Here is a 15,184-nt window from a genome sequence, read left to right as displayed (position 1 = left end):
CTGTGTGAGACTGTGGCTGTATCTGCATATGAAATGCTACACACAGAATATAGGCATGCCGCATATTATTTTAATCAGCAGAAGCTGCTGATGCCCCTAGGCATATCAAATGCCCTAGGCAATTGCCTAGTTTGCCTATGCCTATGGCCGGCTCTGTTAATGCACAACTCTGACACTGTATCAAATGGTTAACCTTTGAATGCGATGACTTTCCATGTAACAACGTTAATGCCCACTGTAACTACAATAAAATAATAAATGCTTTTTATGTAAAATATAATATTATTTTCTAGTAATCTTATAGTTCTCCATCCGTTGGTCCTCCATTGCAGCCCAGCTTGTTTTTCTATACTCACCCCATAAGAAGCCATTCATATTGTAACACTTTGATACACAAAATGTATCACTTTTCCTAAATTTATTACAGGGACATGTAAGGAAAGGGTTAACCTTGACAAGAAAAAGCAAAACACAGGATTCCCCCAGCACTGTACAATAGGGCAGCAAAGGAGACACGTATCCTACATAACAAAAACATGCAGAGGACTCAGTTACACACATTTGCAAATATATGATAAGCCACTAGTCACAGCATAACAGTAATGCCCCCACCCCCCTTGCCTAATTTTGTTATTTTCATTGTTTGGTTTAAAGCTCTTATTTGATGATGGTACACCATCCCAGCGCCGGAATACCAACAGCCGGGATCCCAAACAAGGACACACTGCGCTGCAAGTCAGGTTAGGTTTAGGCTGCGGGGTGGGGGAGGGTTAGGTTTAGGCTGCGGGTAGGGAGGGTTAGGGGGTTGGGAAGTGGGAGGGACATCCCTTACTCATCCCTGTCGGCTTCTCAAACATCGGGATCCCGGCATCGGTATTACGGCGCCGGCAAATCATATTGATCCCGAACCTCCCTGCCCCTCTGCTTCCATGCACCCTCCCCTCAGTGTCTGCCATGCTGTCAATCACTGGTGATCGGCCAGCACAGCAGATGCCCCACCTGGCAACTGCAGAGAGGAGCAGCCACTAAGGAAATGTAAATTAACACACAGTCAACCTTCTGGTGTGTACCTGGCAGCTGCTCCACTGAAAGCACTACGTGCTAATCACGGCCAGACAGGCAGTCCAAGGGGAGGGGGGGGGGGGAGTGTTTTCTCCCCCATGGACTCCCATGCTATTATGGTAGCCCTGTGTCTGGCTTCTTGGGGTTGCAGCCGATGTAGCCCCTTGAAGCCTGCCTGTCCCTGGCGTGTAGTACCTTGCAGTGCTAGACTTAAGCCCTGGATTTAGACTCCACCTCCTACCTGACTTAAGGACCACCTCTTGGTGACATCAGTCATAAATCACAGGGAGGGCAGGGAAGAGAGGGCTGCATAGGCAGACCATCCTGCGCACACTGCAGACCCCCTGGAGGCATGGTTACATCTCCATGCTGCGACCCCAGACAGGCATTGGCATGGTTACTTTATACCCTCCCTCACCCATCATGGTGCACCTGGGGATAGAAATCCTCATATTCTGCATCCATTGTGAATAATACATTATTTTGCAAGCAAACAAATCGTTCTGACTATAGAGGAAAAGTATGAAACTATAGATCCCCCCATTACTACTTTCAATGTTATTTATTAGGAATGCTATTAAAAGCAGAACAGCATTATTGATGAATGATGTTGACTCCTTCATTGGCGGAAGAATGGAAGGAATCCAATAATTCTTTGGCGACAGCTCACTTCCAATGAAGTGTGTAGTAAAAGAATAATTGCATGATTACTATGTATCACAGTGGAAGGGAGTAAAACTGGCACAAACATGTTCACAATTTATTTTTATAAAGTGATTTTAATTGCAATAAAATTCCCACAGGGCAAATCCCTGACCTGAATGTAGGACAATTAATGTTTTTTATTTGTGTTTGAGAGTTTATATCAGCTGAGAATGGAATGAATATTTTAGTTAGCTCAAGAGAAAGAGAGGAGAATCAGAAGCACATATCACTATACCAGAAAGATGCTATCTCGTGTACCAGCTATGTGGTCACTTACAATACTCCTAGTTATTGGTTTCTCCACTGTAAATGGTCAAGTGGGTAAGTTGAATTTTATTTTGGCATTTATTTCCTATGTGCATTTTCTCTTGCTGAACATTTGTCCTACATTAATCTGATCACTAGAAAGTTATCTTGTAAGCATGCAATAATGGTTTATATGCATGAGTGAGTTCTGTTGGCTGCTTGGTGAGCACATTATTAACTAATTTCAAAGAAGAAAAGATGAGCCCTATTAGGAAAATCGCAATAGTATAAGGGCCCTCATTCCGAGTTGATCGGTCGCAAGGCGAATTTAGCAGAGTTACACACGCTAAGCCGCCGCCTACTGGGAGTGAATCTTAGCTTCTTAAAATTGCGACCGATGTATTCGCAATATTGCGATTACTAACTACTTAGCAGTTTCTGAGTAGCTCCAGACTTACTCTGCCTGTGCGATCATTTCAGTGCTTGTCGTTCCTGGTTGACGTCACAAACACACCCAGCGTTCGCCCAGGCACTCCCACCGTTTCCCCGGCCACTCCTGCGTTTTTTCCGGAAACGGTAGCGTTTTCAGCCACACGCCCCTGAAACGCCGTGTTTCCGCCCAGTAACACCCATTTCCTGTCAATCACATTACGATCGCCGGAGCGATGAAAAAGCCGTGAGTAAAAATACTATCTTCATAGTAAAGTTACTTGGCGCAGTCGCAGTGCGAACATTGCGCATGCGTACTAAGCGGATTTTCACTGCGATGCGATGAAAAATACAGAGCGAACAACTCGGAATGAGGGCCAATGTCTCTTCAAAATAAATACTGACAGGCTGTGACTTCAGAACGTCCTATAGTTTTGTGTTCACGGTCTGTACAACATTTGCTTTGTACAAGGGCTTAGCTACCATAGGTGCAGGCAGTGCAGCTGCTATGGGGCCCAGAGCTGAGAGGGGCCCACCTTCCCTGTCCAAGTTACATGTGTTATATAAATTTTTCGCTATTGGGTGGTACGTAGGGGTCCTTTCAAACGTTTTCCTTGGGGCCTTCAATATATCTAGGTATGCCCCTGGACCTGCTCATTGTAGTGTGGTATAAAATGAACTGTAGGGAATTTTAATGTTATATAATATGAACCGGGGCACTGTAATGAGGCACAATATGAACGGGGAGCACTATATATCATAATGTGAATTGGGGGTACTGTGCGGCATAATGTGTACTGGCAGCTCTACAATGTGACATAGGGTGAACTTAACCACTACTACGATTCATAAAAGAAACTAGGGCACTACTATGGCTCATAACAATAAATAAGGCTCTACTATGGTTCAGAGAATGAACTAGGGCACTATTATAAGGCATAAAATTAACAACTGCTGCAGAGAAGTGTCTCTCTAGAAGCATTGGGATGGGGGCCCCTTCAAATTGTTGCTATGGGGCCCACTAAGTTCTGGCTAGACCCCTGACTTTGTACTTTTATGTGTTCTGTGGGGACACTTCATATATGATTCAAACAACACCGTTTGATGTACCAGTTATGCTATGCAAAGCAATCTGTGACCTCAACTCAGATAGACCATACTATGGGATAAAAATAATAGTACTTCTGTAAATCCATGACTATAATTTCTTAAAATACCAGAAAATCCCTAATCCTCATTGTATGCAAGCACAAATGTAATGCCCCCTAGTCATTCCCTAAAAGAAAGAGAAACAGTAGTTTGCCAGAACCTCATTTTCTCTATTTAGCAATGGAATATATAGAAGCACAAAATTGACAATTAGTCCCGGACAATAATTCATCAACATATTTTTCTAAAATAAAAATATTTATTAACTCTAACATGCATAAGAACAAGGAACCACTCATATGATTTAAGACAGACTTATCTGAATAGACGGCTTAGTAACAGCAACATTTTGGTTACCCAATCTAGACCCAAATTATTTTCTCAAGCCACTAAATATAATAGTATGAATCCTTGTTGCAAAAAAATGCAGACCTGGGACAGGGGCGGATATAGGGGTCAGGCCGCCCCTAGGCACCTTATTGGCCACTGCCTTCCCCCCAACCACGCCATTGCCCCCTTTATTTCAGGTGCCATTCAGGATGCCTCGAGACCACCAAAGCAGCCCCAGCCTCACCCTACTACCAACTCCTGGACCACAATCTGCTGCCCATTGTCCCACCCCCATCATTTGCTAAATAAAATACAGACAAATAAGTTGGAATGATGAAAAAAATAATCATCTGGCCCTTATCAGCCTGGTGTGCCGCCCCCCAGCAAGTGTCACCCCTAGGCATGTGCCTCATGTGCCTAGTGGGAAATCCACCACTTACCTGGGACTAGTATAGAATACTACTGTATTTATGACTGTTGCGAGTGAGGATAGGATGTGACTGTTCTATAAATTACTATACAGGACAAGTGTTGGCTTTGATGTGATAATTGAGAAAATATAATACAGTGCGATTTTGATGGTAAGTTCAATAAAATGAAAAATAATATCATTACACAGACAATATAATATTTAATAATATTAAGAGGACATTATTATTGCTAAATCAAATAACAGGACCAATAATATTTGTTGGTAATTAATTAATTAATTAATTCAGAATGGAGGCATCTATTATATTGCACACTTGTGGCATTACATTGATGCACGCAGCTAGTCATGTAGCAGAGTGAAACAGTGTTTTTGCACAGGGCTCTATGAGGTCTTGATCTGGACTGTCTGGTAGCCTATACCAGTAGCCTTGGTGCTTTAAATGGTTTGAGGCACAGTAAAAGACTGTACTAAATGTCATGTCTACAAATGTTTATATAAATATATTTCTGTACAATTATTAGATAAACATAAAAGAAAAAGAAAAAAATAGGACTTTTATGACTTTTTGTCCTAATTATTATTTTTAACAATAAATTAACTGACTGTTCAAACCTAATTACTTATTTTTTTCTACCCATATATTTCATGAAATACACATTAAACATAGGTCAAATAAGACTAGCCATTACTTTCTAGATTGCATTAGCTGCTAATATACTGTGTACTGCATTAGCTGCTAATTCACTGTAAACGGGAAGCCGGGTCGCTACCGTTTACACAGCACAGTTTGCCGGGTGGAACCAATGTTCCTCCCTGCAAATTACCCGAGTTGGAATACCGAGTCACTCGACAAAGATTATTCCAATTCGGCCCTTTTACACCAACCAGCAACATGGGTTATGCGCATTCATGTCAGAGCTGGATTAAGGCTTTGGGGGGCCTGAGGGGTTCTTCAGACAGCGGGGCTCTAAGGTATAAAATTAAAATCATAATATAGAAATGTGTGTGTGTGTGTGTGTGTGTGTGTGTGTGTGTGTGTGTGTGTGTGTGTGTGTGTGTGGGCATGGACACTGAGGGGGAGGTAAAGAGAGGTTGAGGGCAGAGATACTGAGGGTGAGATACAGGGGGGTGAGGGGAAGTTACAGGGAGGGTGAGTGCAGGAATGCAGAGGGAGAGTTACAGGGAGGGTGAGGGCAGGGACGCTGAGGGGGAGTTACAGAGAGGGTGAGGGTAGGGATGCTGAGGGGGAGTTACAGGGAGGGTGAGGACAGGGACGCTGAGGGGGAGTTACAGGGAGGGTGAGGGCAGGGACACTGAGGGGGAGTTACAGGGAGGGTGAGTGCAGGAATGCAGAGGGAGAGTTACAGGGAGGGTGAGGGCAGGGACGCTGAGGGGGAGTTACAGAGAGGGTGAGGGTAGGGATGCTGAGGGGGAGTTACAGGGAGGGTGAGGACAGGGACGCTGAGGGAGAGTTACAGGGAGGGTGAGGGCAGGGACGCTGAGGGGGAGTTACAGAGAGGGTGAGGGCAGGGATGCTGAGGGGGAGTTACAGGGAGGGTGAGGACAGGGACGCTGAGGGAGAGTTACAGGGAGGGTGAGGGCAGGGACGCTGAGGGGAAGTTACAGGGAGAGTGAGGGCAGGGAGCTGAGGGGGAGTTACAGGGAGGGTGAGGACAGGGACGCTGAGGGAGAGTTACAGGGAGGGTGAGGGCAGGGAGCTGAGGGGGAGTTACAGGGAGAGTGAGGGCAGGGAGCTGAGGCGGAGTTACAGGGAGGGTGAGGGTAGGGACGCTGAGGGGGAGTTACAGGGAGAGTGAGGGCAGGGAGCTGAGGGGGAGTTACAGGGAGAGTGAGGGCAGGGAGCTGAGGGGGAGTTACAGGGAGAGTGAGGGCAGGGAGCTGAGGGGGAGTTACAGGGAGAGTGAGGGTAGGGATGCTGAGGGGGAGTTACAGGGAAGGTGAGGGCAGGGATGCTGAGGGAGAGTTACAGGGAGAGTGAGGGCAGGGATGCTGAGGGGGGAGTTACAGGGAGAGTGAGGGCAGGGATGCTGAGGGGGAGTTACAGGGAGGGTGAGGGCAGGGACGCTGAGGGGGAGTTACAGAGAGGGTGAGGGTAGGGATGCTGAGGGGGAGTTACAGGGAGAGTGAGGGCAGGGAGCTGAGGGGGAGTTACAGGGAGGGTGAGGGCAGGGATGCTGAGGGGGAGTTACAGGGAGGGTGAGGGTAGGGACGCATTCCTAATCAAGCATTCCTAACAATTCCCCCTCCCTCCCCTCCCCTGTAGCATCACTTTTAGAACTGACATGAATGGTGTCCTAGGACTGGGATGAGCGGGTACAGGAGGACAGAGTGCACATGATGAGAGTAACTGGAGAGCGGGTACAGGAGGAGAGCGTGCACATGATGAGAGTAACTGGAGAGCGGGTACAGGAGGAGAGCGCGCACATGATGAGAGTAACTGGAGAGCGGGTACAGGAGGAGAGCGCGCACATGATGAGAGTAACTGGAGAGCGGGTACAGGAGGAGAGCGCGCACATGATGAGAGTAACTGGAGAGCGGGTACAGGAGGCGAGCGTGCACATGAGGAGAGACTGGAGAGCGGGTACAAGAGGAGAGCATGCACATGATGAAAGTAACTGGAGAGCGGGTACAGGAGACAAGTGTGCACATGAAGAGAGACTAGAGAACTGGTATCGGAGGCAAGCACGCACATGAGGAGAGACTGGAGAGCGGGTACAGGAGGTGAGCGCGCACATGAGGAGAGACGGGAGAACGAGTACAGGAGGAGAGCGCGCACAGGAGGGTTCCTATTGGTTACTAGGTGTAGGCAGGGCTAGGTGTAGCGCAGCACCGGCAGCTGTTAGTATCGGCTGCAAGTGGGGATCACAGTACCGCGCCACAGAGTGGTAATAGAGATCCAATCTGTGGCAGGGGGCCCCCTCAGACAGGGTACTTACCCCCCAGTACCTCCCCTTAGTCCGGCTCTGGTTCGTGTGGAATAACCTGTGTTATATGTTGGCGGTGTAAAAGGGGTTTAAGATTTGGGTGGGGTGTCCAAACTGAAATCTAAATTACAGTCTAAAAATAAAGTTGTCTAACGTGTGGGCTACATGCAAAAGCAGACAGTATTTAAAAAATAAACCATAAATGTATTTGCTCGCTTTGCATTGCAAGATGGTTTGTTCTGGATACAAAGGGGGTAATTCAGAGTTGATCACAGCAGCAAATTTGTTAGCAGTTGGGCAAAACCATGGCCCTCATTCCGAGTTGTTCGCTCGGTATTTTTCATCGCATCGCAGTGAAAATCCGCTTAGTACGCATGCGCAATGTTCGCACTGCGACTGCGCCAAGTAACTTTACTATGAAGAAAGTAATTTTACTCACGGCTTTTTCTTCGCTCCGGCGATCGTAATGTGATTGACAGGAAATGGGTGTTACTGGGCGGAAACACGGCGTTTCAGGGGCGTGTGGCTGAAAACGCTACCGTTTCCGGAAAAAACGCAGGAGTGGCCGGGGAAACGGTGGGAGTGCCTGGCCGAACGCTGGGTGTGTTTGTGACGTCAACCAGGAACGACAAGCACTGAACTGATCGCACAGGCAGAGTAAGTCTGGAGCTACTCTGAAACTGCTAAGTAGTTAGTAATCGCAATATTGCGAATACATCGGTCGCAATTTTAAGAAGCTAAGATTCACTCCCAGTAGGCGGCGGCTTAGCGTGTGTAACTCTGCTAAATTCGCCTTGCGACCGATCAACTCGGAATGAGGGCCCATGTGCACTGCAGGTGGGGCAGATATAACATTTGCAGAGAGAGTTAGATTTGGGTGGGTTATTTTGTTTCTGTGCAGGGTAAATACTGGCTGCTTTATTTTTACACTGGAATTTAGATTTAATTTTGAACACACCACACCCAAATCTAACTCTCTCTGCACATGTTATACTGTATCTGTCCCTCCTACAGTACACATGGGGGGTACTTTAGACCTGATCGCTAGCTAGGTTTTTTTTTGCAGTCCTGCGTTCGCATAGTCGCCGCCCACAGGGGAGTGTATTTTAGCTGTGCAAGTGTGTGATCGCATCTGTAGTAGAGCGGTACAAACTGATTTTGTGCAGTCTCTGAGTAACCCAGGACTTATTCAGCCGCTGCAAACACTTTAGCCTGTCCGGGACCGGAATTGACGTCAGACACCCACCCTGCAAATGCTTGGGAACGCCTGCATTTTTCCAGACACTCCTGGAAAACGGTCAGTTGCGACCCACAAACGCCTTCTTCCTGTCAATCTCCTTGCGATCGCCGGTGCGATGGGATTTTTCGCACCATCCCGTCACTGCCCGGCACTCCCCATCGCTGCGGACAGACGCACCTGCGCATTGTGGTGCATACGCATGCGCAGTTCAGACCTGATAACAGGCTGCGCGAAAACGCAGCCTAGCGATCAGGTCTGAATTACCCTCATGGTTTTGCCCAACTGCTAACAAATTTGCTACTGCGATCAACTCTTAATTAGGCCCAAAGTTACTTGCTATCTGTGCTTTACTTTGAAATCAGAATCAGTCCTATAGTCATATACTGAAGTCAGGATCTTAAGGACAACCTGTCAAAATGCATCATAATGTTAGTTTTCATGCTTTTATATACATTTTCCCAGTGCACTCATTGAGCTTGATTCAGAGATAGGAGCAATTAAAAAGAGAAAAGAAAAAGTAGCAATTTGTTCCTGGATCAAACCAAGCTGCAGTCGTGCACCAGGTGTAAAGATTATGAATGTATACTATATTATAGTATGTGCTGGGCAGTGGTGTGGTAGTGGAGTGTGCACTGGGTAGTTGTGTAGTGTTCCGTTGGCAGTGGTATAGAACTGTAAACTGGGCAGTGGTATATTAGTGGAGTGTACATTGGGCAGTGGGTTAGTAATATTGGGGGTCATTCCGAGTTGATCGTAGCTGTGCTAAATTTAGCACATTTACATGCCGTCACTAGAGCTGAGTGACCCGCCGTCTGTGCCCCACAATCATGCTGTCGCTGCTATCCGTTTCCGCAGCGCAGCACGCAGTTCAAGCACTTCCTCTAGGAGGAGATGCTCTCCGCTGTCCTCTTAGCTCCTCCCCTTTCCTAAATTTTCCAGGCCCTGGCTTCCTCTCTGTTTCTGGGAGGAAAGGAGGAGCAGTGTCAGACAGAGAGCCGTTTCCCTCCGCACCGCAGCAGCATCAGCCCCCCTGGTAGCCACGTGACTACACTGGCTAGGTAGGAAACATAACAAAACCAGGTGCTGCAGCTCTATTTAATTTAATCTAAACTTAGATTCTTAAGGGCCCATTTATCATTCTATATTTGCGGCTATATCCCCCAAAACACCCATTTGCAGGGGTTAGCGGCAAATATTATGTATCCACCGAATGTAAGATATCTCTGATACCTGCTGTGATCCCTCCATTGCTGCCCACAGCTGCATCCCCCATACGTTTTGTGATGCTTTCCCAATATTGGCCCCCACAGCTGCCACCCTCTCTGAAGATGGCAGTAGCCCATTGTAGCTTATGCACTATAGATTGCATTGCTGGCCAGGCAGAGGGTTGCCACTCTGCTTGAGTGGTCTTCCTGACAGTGCATGCACAGCATCCCCAGCATATCGCAGGGTGGGGCTCCTTTCGGAGACCCAGGCCCTGAATGTGCGGGATGATACATTTAGGGGATAGGATCGCATACGATCCTGGGCAATAAGGTCCCATCCATATTGCATTCAATATATAATCCATGATAAATGGGTCCCTTAGACAGTTCAGCCAGCCCATGTCCACCCCTGGCCTGGCCGTGCTTATGTGCACACGCTGCAGCATATCACACACTGACACATGGCATGTGGTAAATCAGTCTCTGTTATACACAAGATCTATATTTGTGTGAAATGCTTCAGCATGGACACATAAGCAGGACAGGGGTGGACATGGGCTGGCTCAGTTGTCTACAAATCTAAGAGTAAATTAAATTGAGCTGCAAATATTTTATGTACTAGGGCAAATATTTATGTACTAGGTCTCCGGCTCACCCCTTTCCTTCCGCCTCCCCTCATTCCTCCCTGGCTCTTACTTCCTCGCTAATAGACTACCTCCTCTCTTGCTGCCGGCAGCAGGGATCCAATGTCATGATCTCGTTCCACGGTGCAAAACCCCAATGAGGAGCTGACCTCCACATGTTGAAGTTCTACCGTGGAACACTAGGTGGCAAGGGCGTAGCTACCATGGGTGCTGGGAATGCAGCGGCTATGGGGCCCAGAACTGAGAGGGGCCCACCTTCCCGTTCACAGTTACATGTTATATACATTTTTTACCATTGGTAGACACATAGGAGACCTTATAAACTCTTGCCTTTGGACCTGCAATATATCTAGGTATGCCCTTGGACCTGCTCATTGTAATGTGGTATAAAATGAGCTGGAGGGCATTAAAATGTCACATAATATAAACTGGAGCACTGTAATGTGGCACAACATGAAGTGGAGGCACTATATTGTGGCATAATATGAACTGGGGGCACTATAGTGTGGCATAATATGAACCAGGGACACTGTATGTCATAATATGAACTGACAGCACTGTAATGTGACATAATGTGACTAGGGCTCTATGGTACATAAAATTAACTAGGGCACTATTATGGGGTGTAAAATTAACAACTGCTGCAGAGAGGTGTATCTTTAGAAGCATTGGGACAGGGGCCCATTCAGAATGTTGCTGTGGGGCCCACAAAGTTCTGGCTGCACCCCTGCTAGTTGGTAAGTACTTTGAATTATTTTTGTCACACACTGTCTGCCACACTCTGCCTCTGCCCATGCCCTGTTTCTCCCAGTCACCCACAGCCTCTCCCTTTAACCCACTCTCCATCACCCTCTGCCTGTCACCCTCTCCCCGTCACCCTCTCCTCGTCTCCAATAGGCTCTCCCTGTCACCCTCTTTCTCTCCCCGTCACCCTCTCCCTGTCAACCTCTGCACTCCTCGTCCCCTACAGCCTCTCCCCATCACTCTCTACCTCGCACTGTCACCCTCTGCCTCTCTCTGTCACCCTCACCCCCTCAACCCCTGCCACTTCACGTCCCCCACAGCCTCTCCCCATCACTCTCTACCTTGCCCTGTCGCCCTCTGCCTGTCATCAACTGCCAATATATTTTTGCACCTGGGCCCACCACTCCATCACAAGTTCCACCACTGAGTACATGAGCCTCACTTAGCTCATTTCAATTTGCGTCCCTATGGGGCTGCAAACTAACGTAAAATGCAGAATTTAGGGGTGATTTAGGAGCAATTTAGAGTGTAGATGCCAGCATTCTACTACCGCCACAACGGCTCATTACAGGCATTAAAAAGAAGAAAGAGTAGAAGATTTTTTTACACTGGCGCTAAAATGAGACTGCCCTAGATATTAACCTCCCAAAGGTGTCACCAAAACACCTAGAAAATACAATATGCAATACAAAAATAGGAGATCTACAACCCTGGGCGCTCTTAAATAAATGTTTATGAAATACGTTCCTTCTCCTTATTATGAGATGCCTTCGTGTTGTTCTTTTTACTTTGCTCTGTACTTCATTCCACTCAAGATGGTACGGTGTAAAATCGGAGTTTGGGATATGAAGAAAGAGAGAGAAAGAAAATATATAGTGTAATACAGTCTTTATACAGATTTCTGTGTATATGGAAACGGGGTTCAATAGATGGAGCGTACCACACTCACTATAGACATGGGGGAGGTCAAACTCATAAAGGTATCTTTAACCAGAAAAAGGTAGGCGTACCCTACTCACACGGTCACTGGAGTTCAGGAAGCACATCAAGGTATCTTTAGTGTTTATCCCCTTGTGTTTCCTCCAAATGTCCCAGTACCAATATTAGGCTCATTCATAGGGAAAAAATAAATAAAAACATCCAATGTGTGGTATTGCCAAGAGAATAATGTTACAATTAAAGAACAAAATGTCCTAGAAGTTAATGCGTACTTATGGTCAAGTATGAATTAGCCACTGTATAACGGCAGTACCAAACGTACCCGACTTACTAGAAATCGGGAAAGGAAAAGCACATCAAGGTATCTTTACAGTTTCTTTAGATTATAATCACAATCTGCGTACCCCAACTCACAGTGTTGTTTTCTGTTATAAACACATCATGGTATCTTTTCCCTTGGAGCCTTCATCCAAAGGGTTATTCAATAATTTTCCAAGAAAAATATGTCCACCAGTCGAATAAAAATGACAAAGTTTTATTGTACAAAAATGGGTCCCACAGTCTGGGAGAATCCAACAGTTTAAAATACAAGATGCAATCCGAGACAGTTCCACAATTGAAAAAGATTGCAACAGAGAAAAATTTTTTAGATAAAATGAATTAAAAATTAAAATCCTAGTGAAAAAAGTACCACACAGACCCCAGCTGGTCACTGGAAAAGTTAGAAAGCAATACCAATGGTGGAAAAAGAGGGGTTGCCTTCTTACCAGAATCAGCGAAGATGTATGGGGGTAGTGTGGAGAAAAAACTGGCTGTTCACACTCCTTCTGTTGTCAATGCATTTCGGTCACCAGCTGACCTTTATCAAGACATGGGTGGAGTGTGAAACACCCAGTATTTAAACTATGAACAGCCAATCAACATACACAGGAAATGACTTCATGCTAATATGATTATATAACATACAAACTCTTCCTTTTTGTATAATTTCACATAGATTATCCAGTTTAATATTCTCACTTAATAGATTCTTATATATCAAGTATTATTTAATTGTTATTACTACAATTACAACATCTGGTAACATAAACGAGGCCCGTTGTCATGGCTACATCCGGTGTGAATGAGAAGCATCAAACTTGATTCTCAAACAATATATAAACTTGTCATATACCAAAAGTCTTATAAATTTGAGAGTCCGTGGTTTAGGGGGAATGTAACTGAGGTCTTATCCATTCAGCTGAAATATCGGGTAACCATAGCAATGTATGTCCGGAAGTGACGTTTTAGGTCTAGTGGAGTTGTCATGGTTACTATCACTCCACGATCCAGGCGCCGTCTTGCCGTTGTGCGTGTAACGCCTTCAATTCGGCTGACGTTACCCGGAAATGACGTACCGGATATACTTGCGTGTCACCTCTGGCAATGGTGGAACGCAAGCAGGACTTCCTGAATCCACGGGCCTGTATGTGGTGACGTGTTTTCACTCGTCCGGATATTGTAGCCATGGCAACGTCTCACTGTTCATGCTTCAACCAACGGTTTACTCCATCACATATAACACAAAAAAAACAGTATATATTAGTATCGTCTTATGCATACAATTATATTTAAGTGGTTATTGATACAAAGAATGGATTACAGGAACCATTTTAACTCGAAGTCGCTATTTAATCCATTTGGACTTAGAGTTTTGTGTTTATAAATATAGCTCATTTCAGTTCTAGCTAATTGTTTTGCCACATCCCTGTTTCTCATATTTTCCCTTATGGCTTTTAATCCATAAAAGCCAGAAATTTTGGAGATTGCACAATTATGTTCCCTTTTAAAATGAGCAGAGAGGGCATGAGTCTCCACGCCCTTTTTAATATTACGTAGGTGCTCACCTAGGCGTACCTTTAGTGGGCGTGAGGTTCTTCCAATATAATACATATTGCATTCACATTTGATTGCATACACTACATTCTTAGTGTTGCATGTTATAAATTCTTTTATTTTCACTTCTACCCCATTGATGTCAATCTTTTCAATTTTTTTGCAACCACCCCCCCCAATATTTCTACATCCGATACAATTACTACATCGAAAAAAACCAATCGACTTAATGGTTGAAATTTGTGGTGTGGGCGCATACATACTCGATACAAGGGTTGATTTTAGGTTGGGAGCCTTTCGATAAATACATTTAGGCTTATCTGGCAATAGTGGTCCCAGAACGGTGTCTTTCTTTAAAATATGCCAGTGTTTGCGTAACACCTTTTCTACCTCCTTGTGTTCCTTAGAGTATTGCGTAATAAATGCAAATTCGTATTCATTATTAGATTTGTTACCCATTTGATTGCTTTGTGAAGTGGTAGGTTTTACTGTATTTGCCGACTCTAGAGCTTTTATAATTTTATTTTTATTATATCCACTAGCGAGGAATTGGTTGCTCATTTCCTCTGCTTGTGTTGAGAACACTGAATCTATAGAGCAATTCCTCCTCAAACGTTTAAACTGTCCATTTGGTATGGAATTTATCCAGTTGTCATGGTGGCAACTGGAAGGTGGAATATAGCCTCCAGAGTCTGTTGGTTTAGTGTAATTTTTGAATTGGATGTTCCCTTCCTCCACATAGACTGTAACGTCAAGAAAATTAATTTTAGTCTCCTGTATGTCAAAGGTTAATATTATTCCCTTGTTATTTTCATTTAGAGACTTGCAAAAAGAATCAAGCATTTCTCTTCCGCCTTTCCACACAAAAAATATATCATCTATATATCTTGCGTAGGACACCAGGCTCGCTCCAAGGGGATTGTTGGCCCAGATGGTATTGAGCTCCCACAACCCCAAAAATAAATTTGCATAGCTTGGAGCGAACCTGGTGCCCATGGCGGTGCCCCTCCTTTGCAGGAAGTAGTCATCTTTAAAGAGAAAAAAATTATTTTGCAAAATAAACATAATACCCTCAATTAGGAATTCTTTCAAATTTTTATCCGTTTCTGATAGGTCAAGGAAGTGTCTTACCGCCTCCACACCATCACTGTGTTCAATGATGGTGTAGAGGGAACCGACATCCGCCGTGACCAACAGAAAACCGTCTTGCCATTTGATGGTTTTGACAAGCTTTAAGA

General features: G+C 45.3%; 1 protein-coding gene across 1 annotated transcript in view; it reads left to right on the top strand.

Annotated features, from left to right (window-relative positions):
• The first annotated feature begins 1,980 nt into the window (after positions 1-1,980).
• The window catches only part of LOC135050911 (uncharacterized), a 37,737-nt gene continuing 24,533 nt past the window's right edge, over positions 1,981-15,184 (top strand). The window contains exon 1 of the mRNA XM_063957165.1: positions 1,981-2,088. Within this exon, the coding sequence (XP_063813235.1) occupies positions 2,010-2,088 (79 nt within the window). The 5' untranslated portion in view covers positions 1,981-2,009. The remainder of the gene's footprint in view (positions 2,089-15,184) is intronic.

The sequence above is a fragment of the Pseudophryne corroboree genome, chromosome 2 (assembly GCF_028390025.1).
Source record: "Pseudophryne corroboree isolate aPseCor3 chromosome 2, aPseCor3.hap2, whole genome shotgun sequence".
NCBI classification, from domain to species: domain Eukaryota; kingdom Metazoa; phylum Chordata; class Amphibia; order Anura; family Myobatrachidae; genus Pseudophryne; species Pseudophryne corroboree.
The sequence above is the reverse complement of the archived record's forward strand: the minus strand, read 5'-3'. Positions and strand labels throughout refer to the sequence as shown.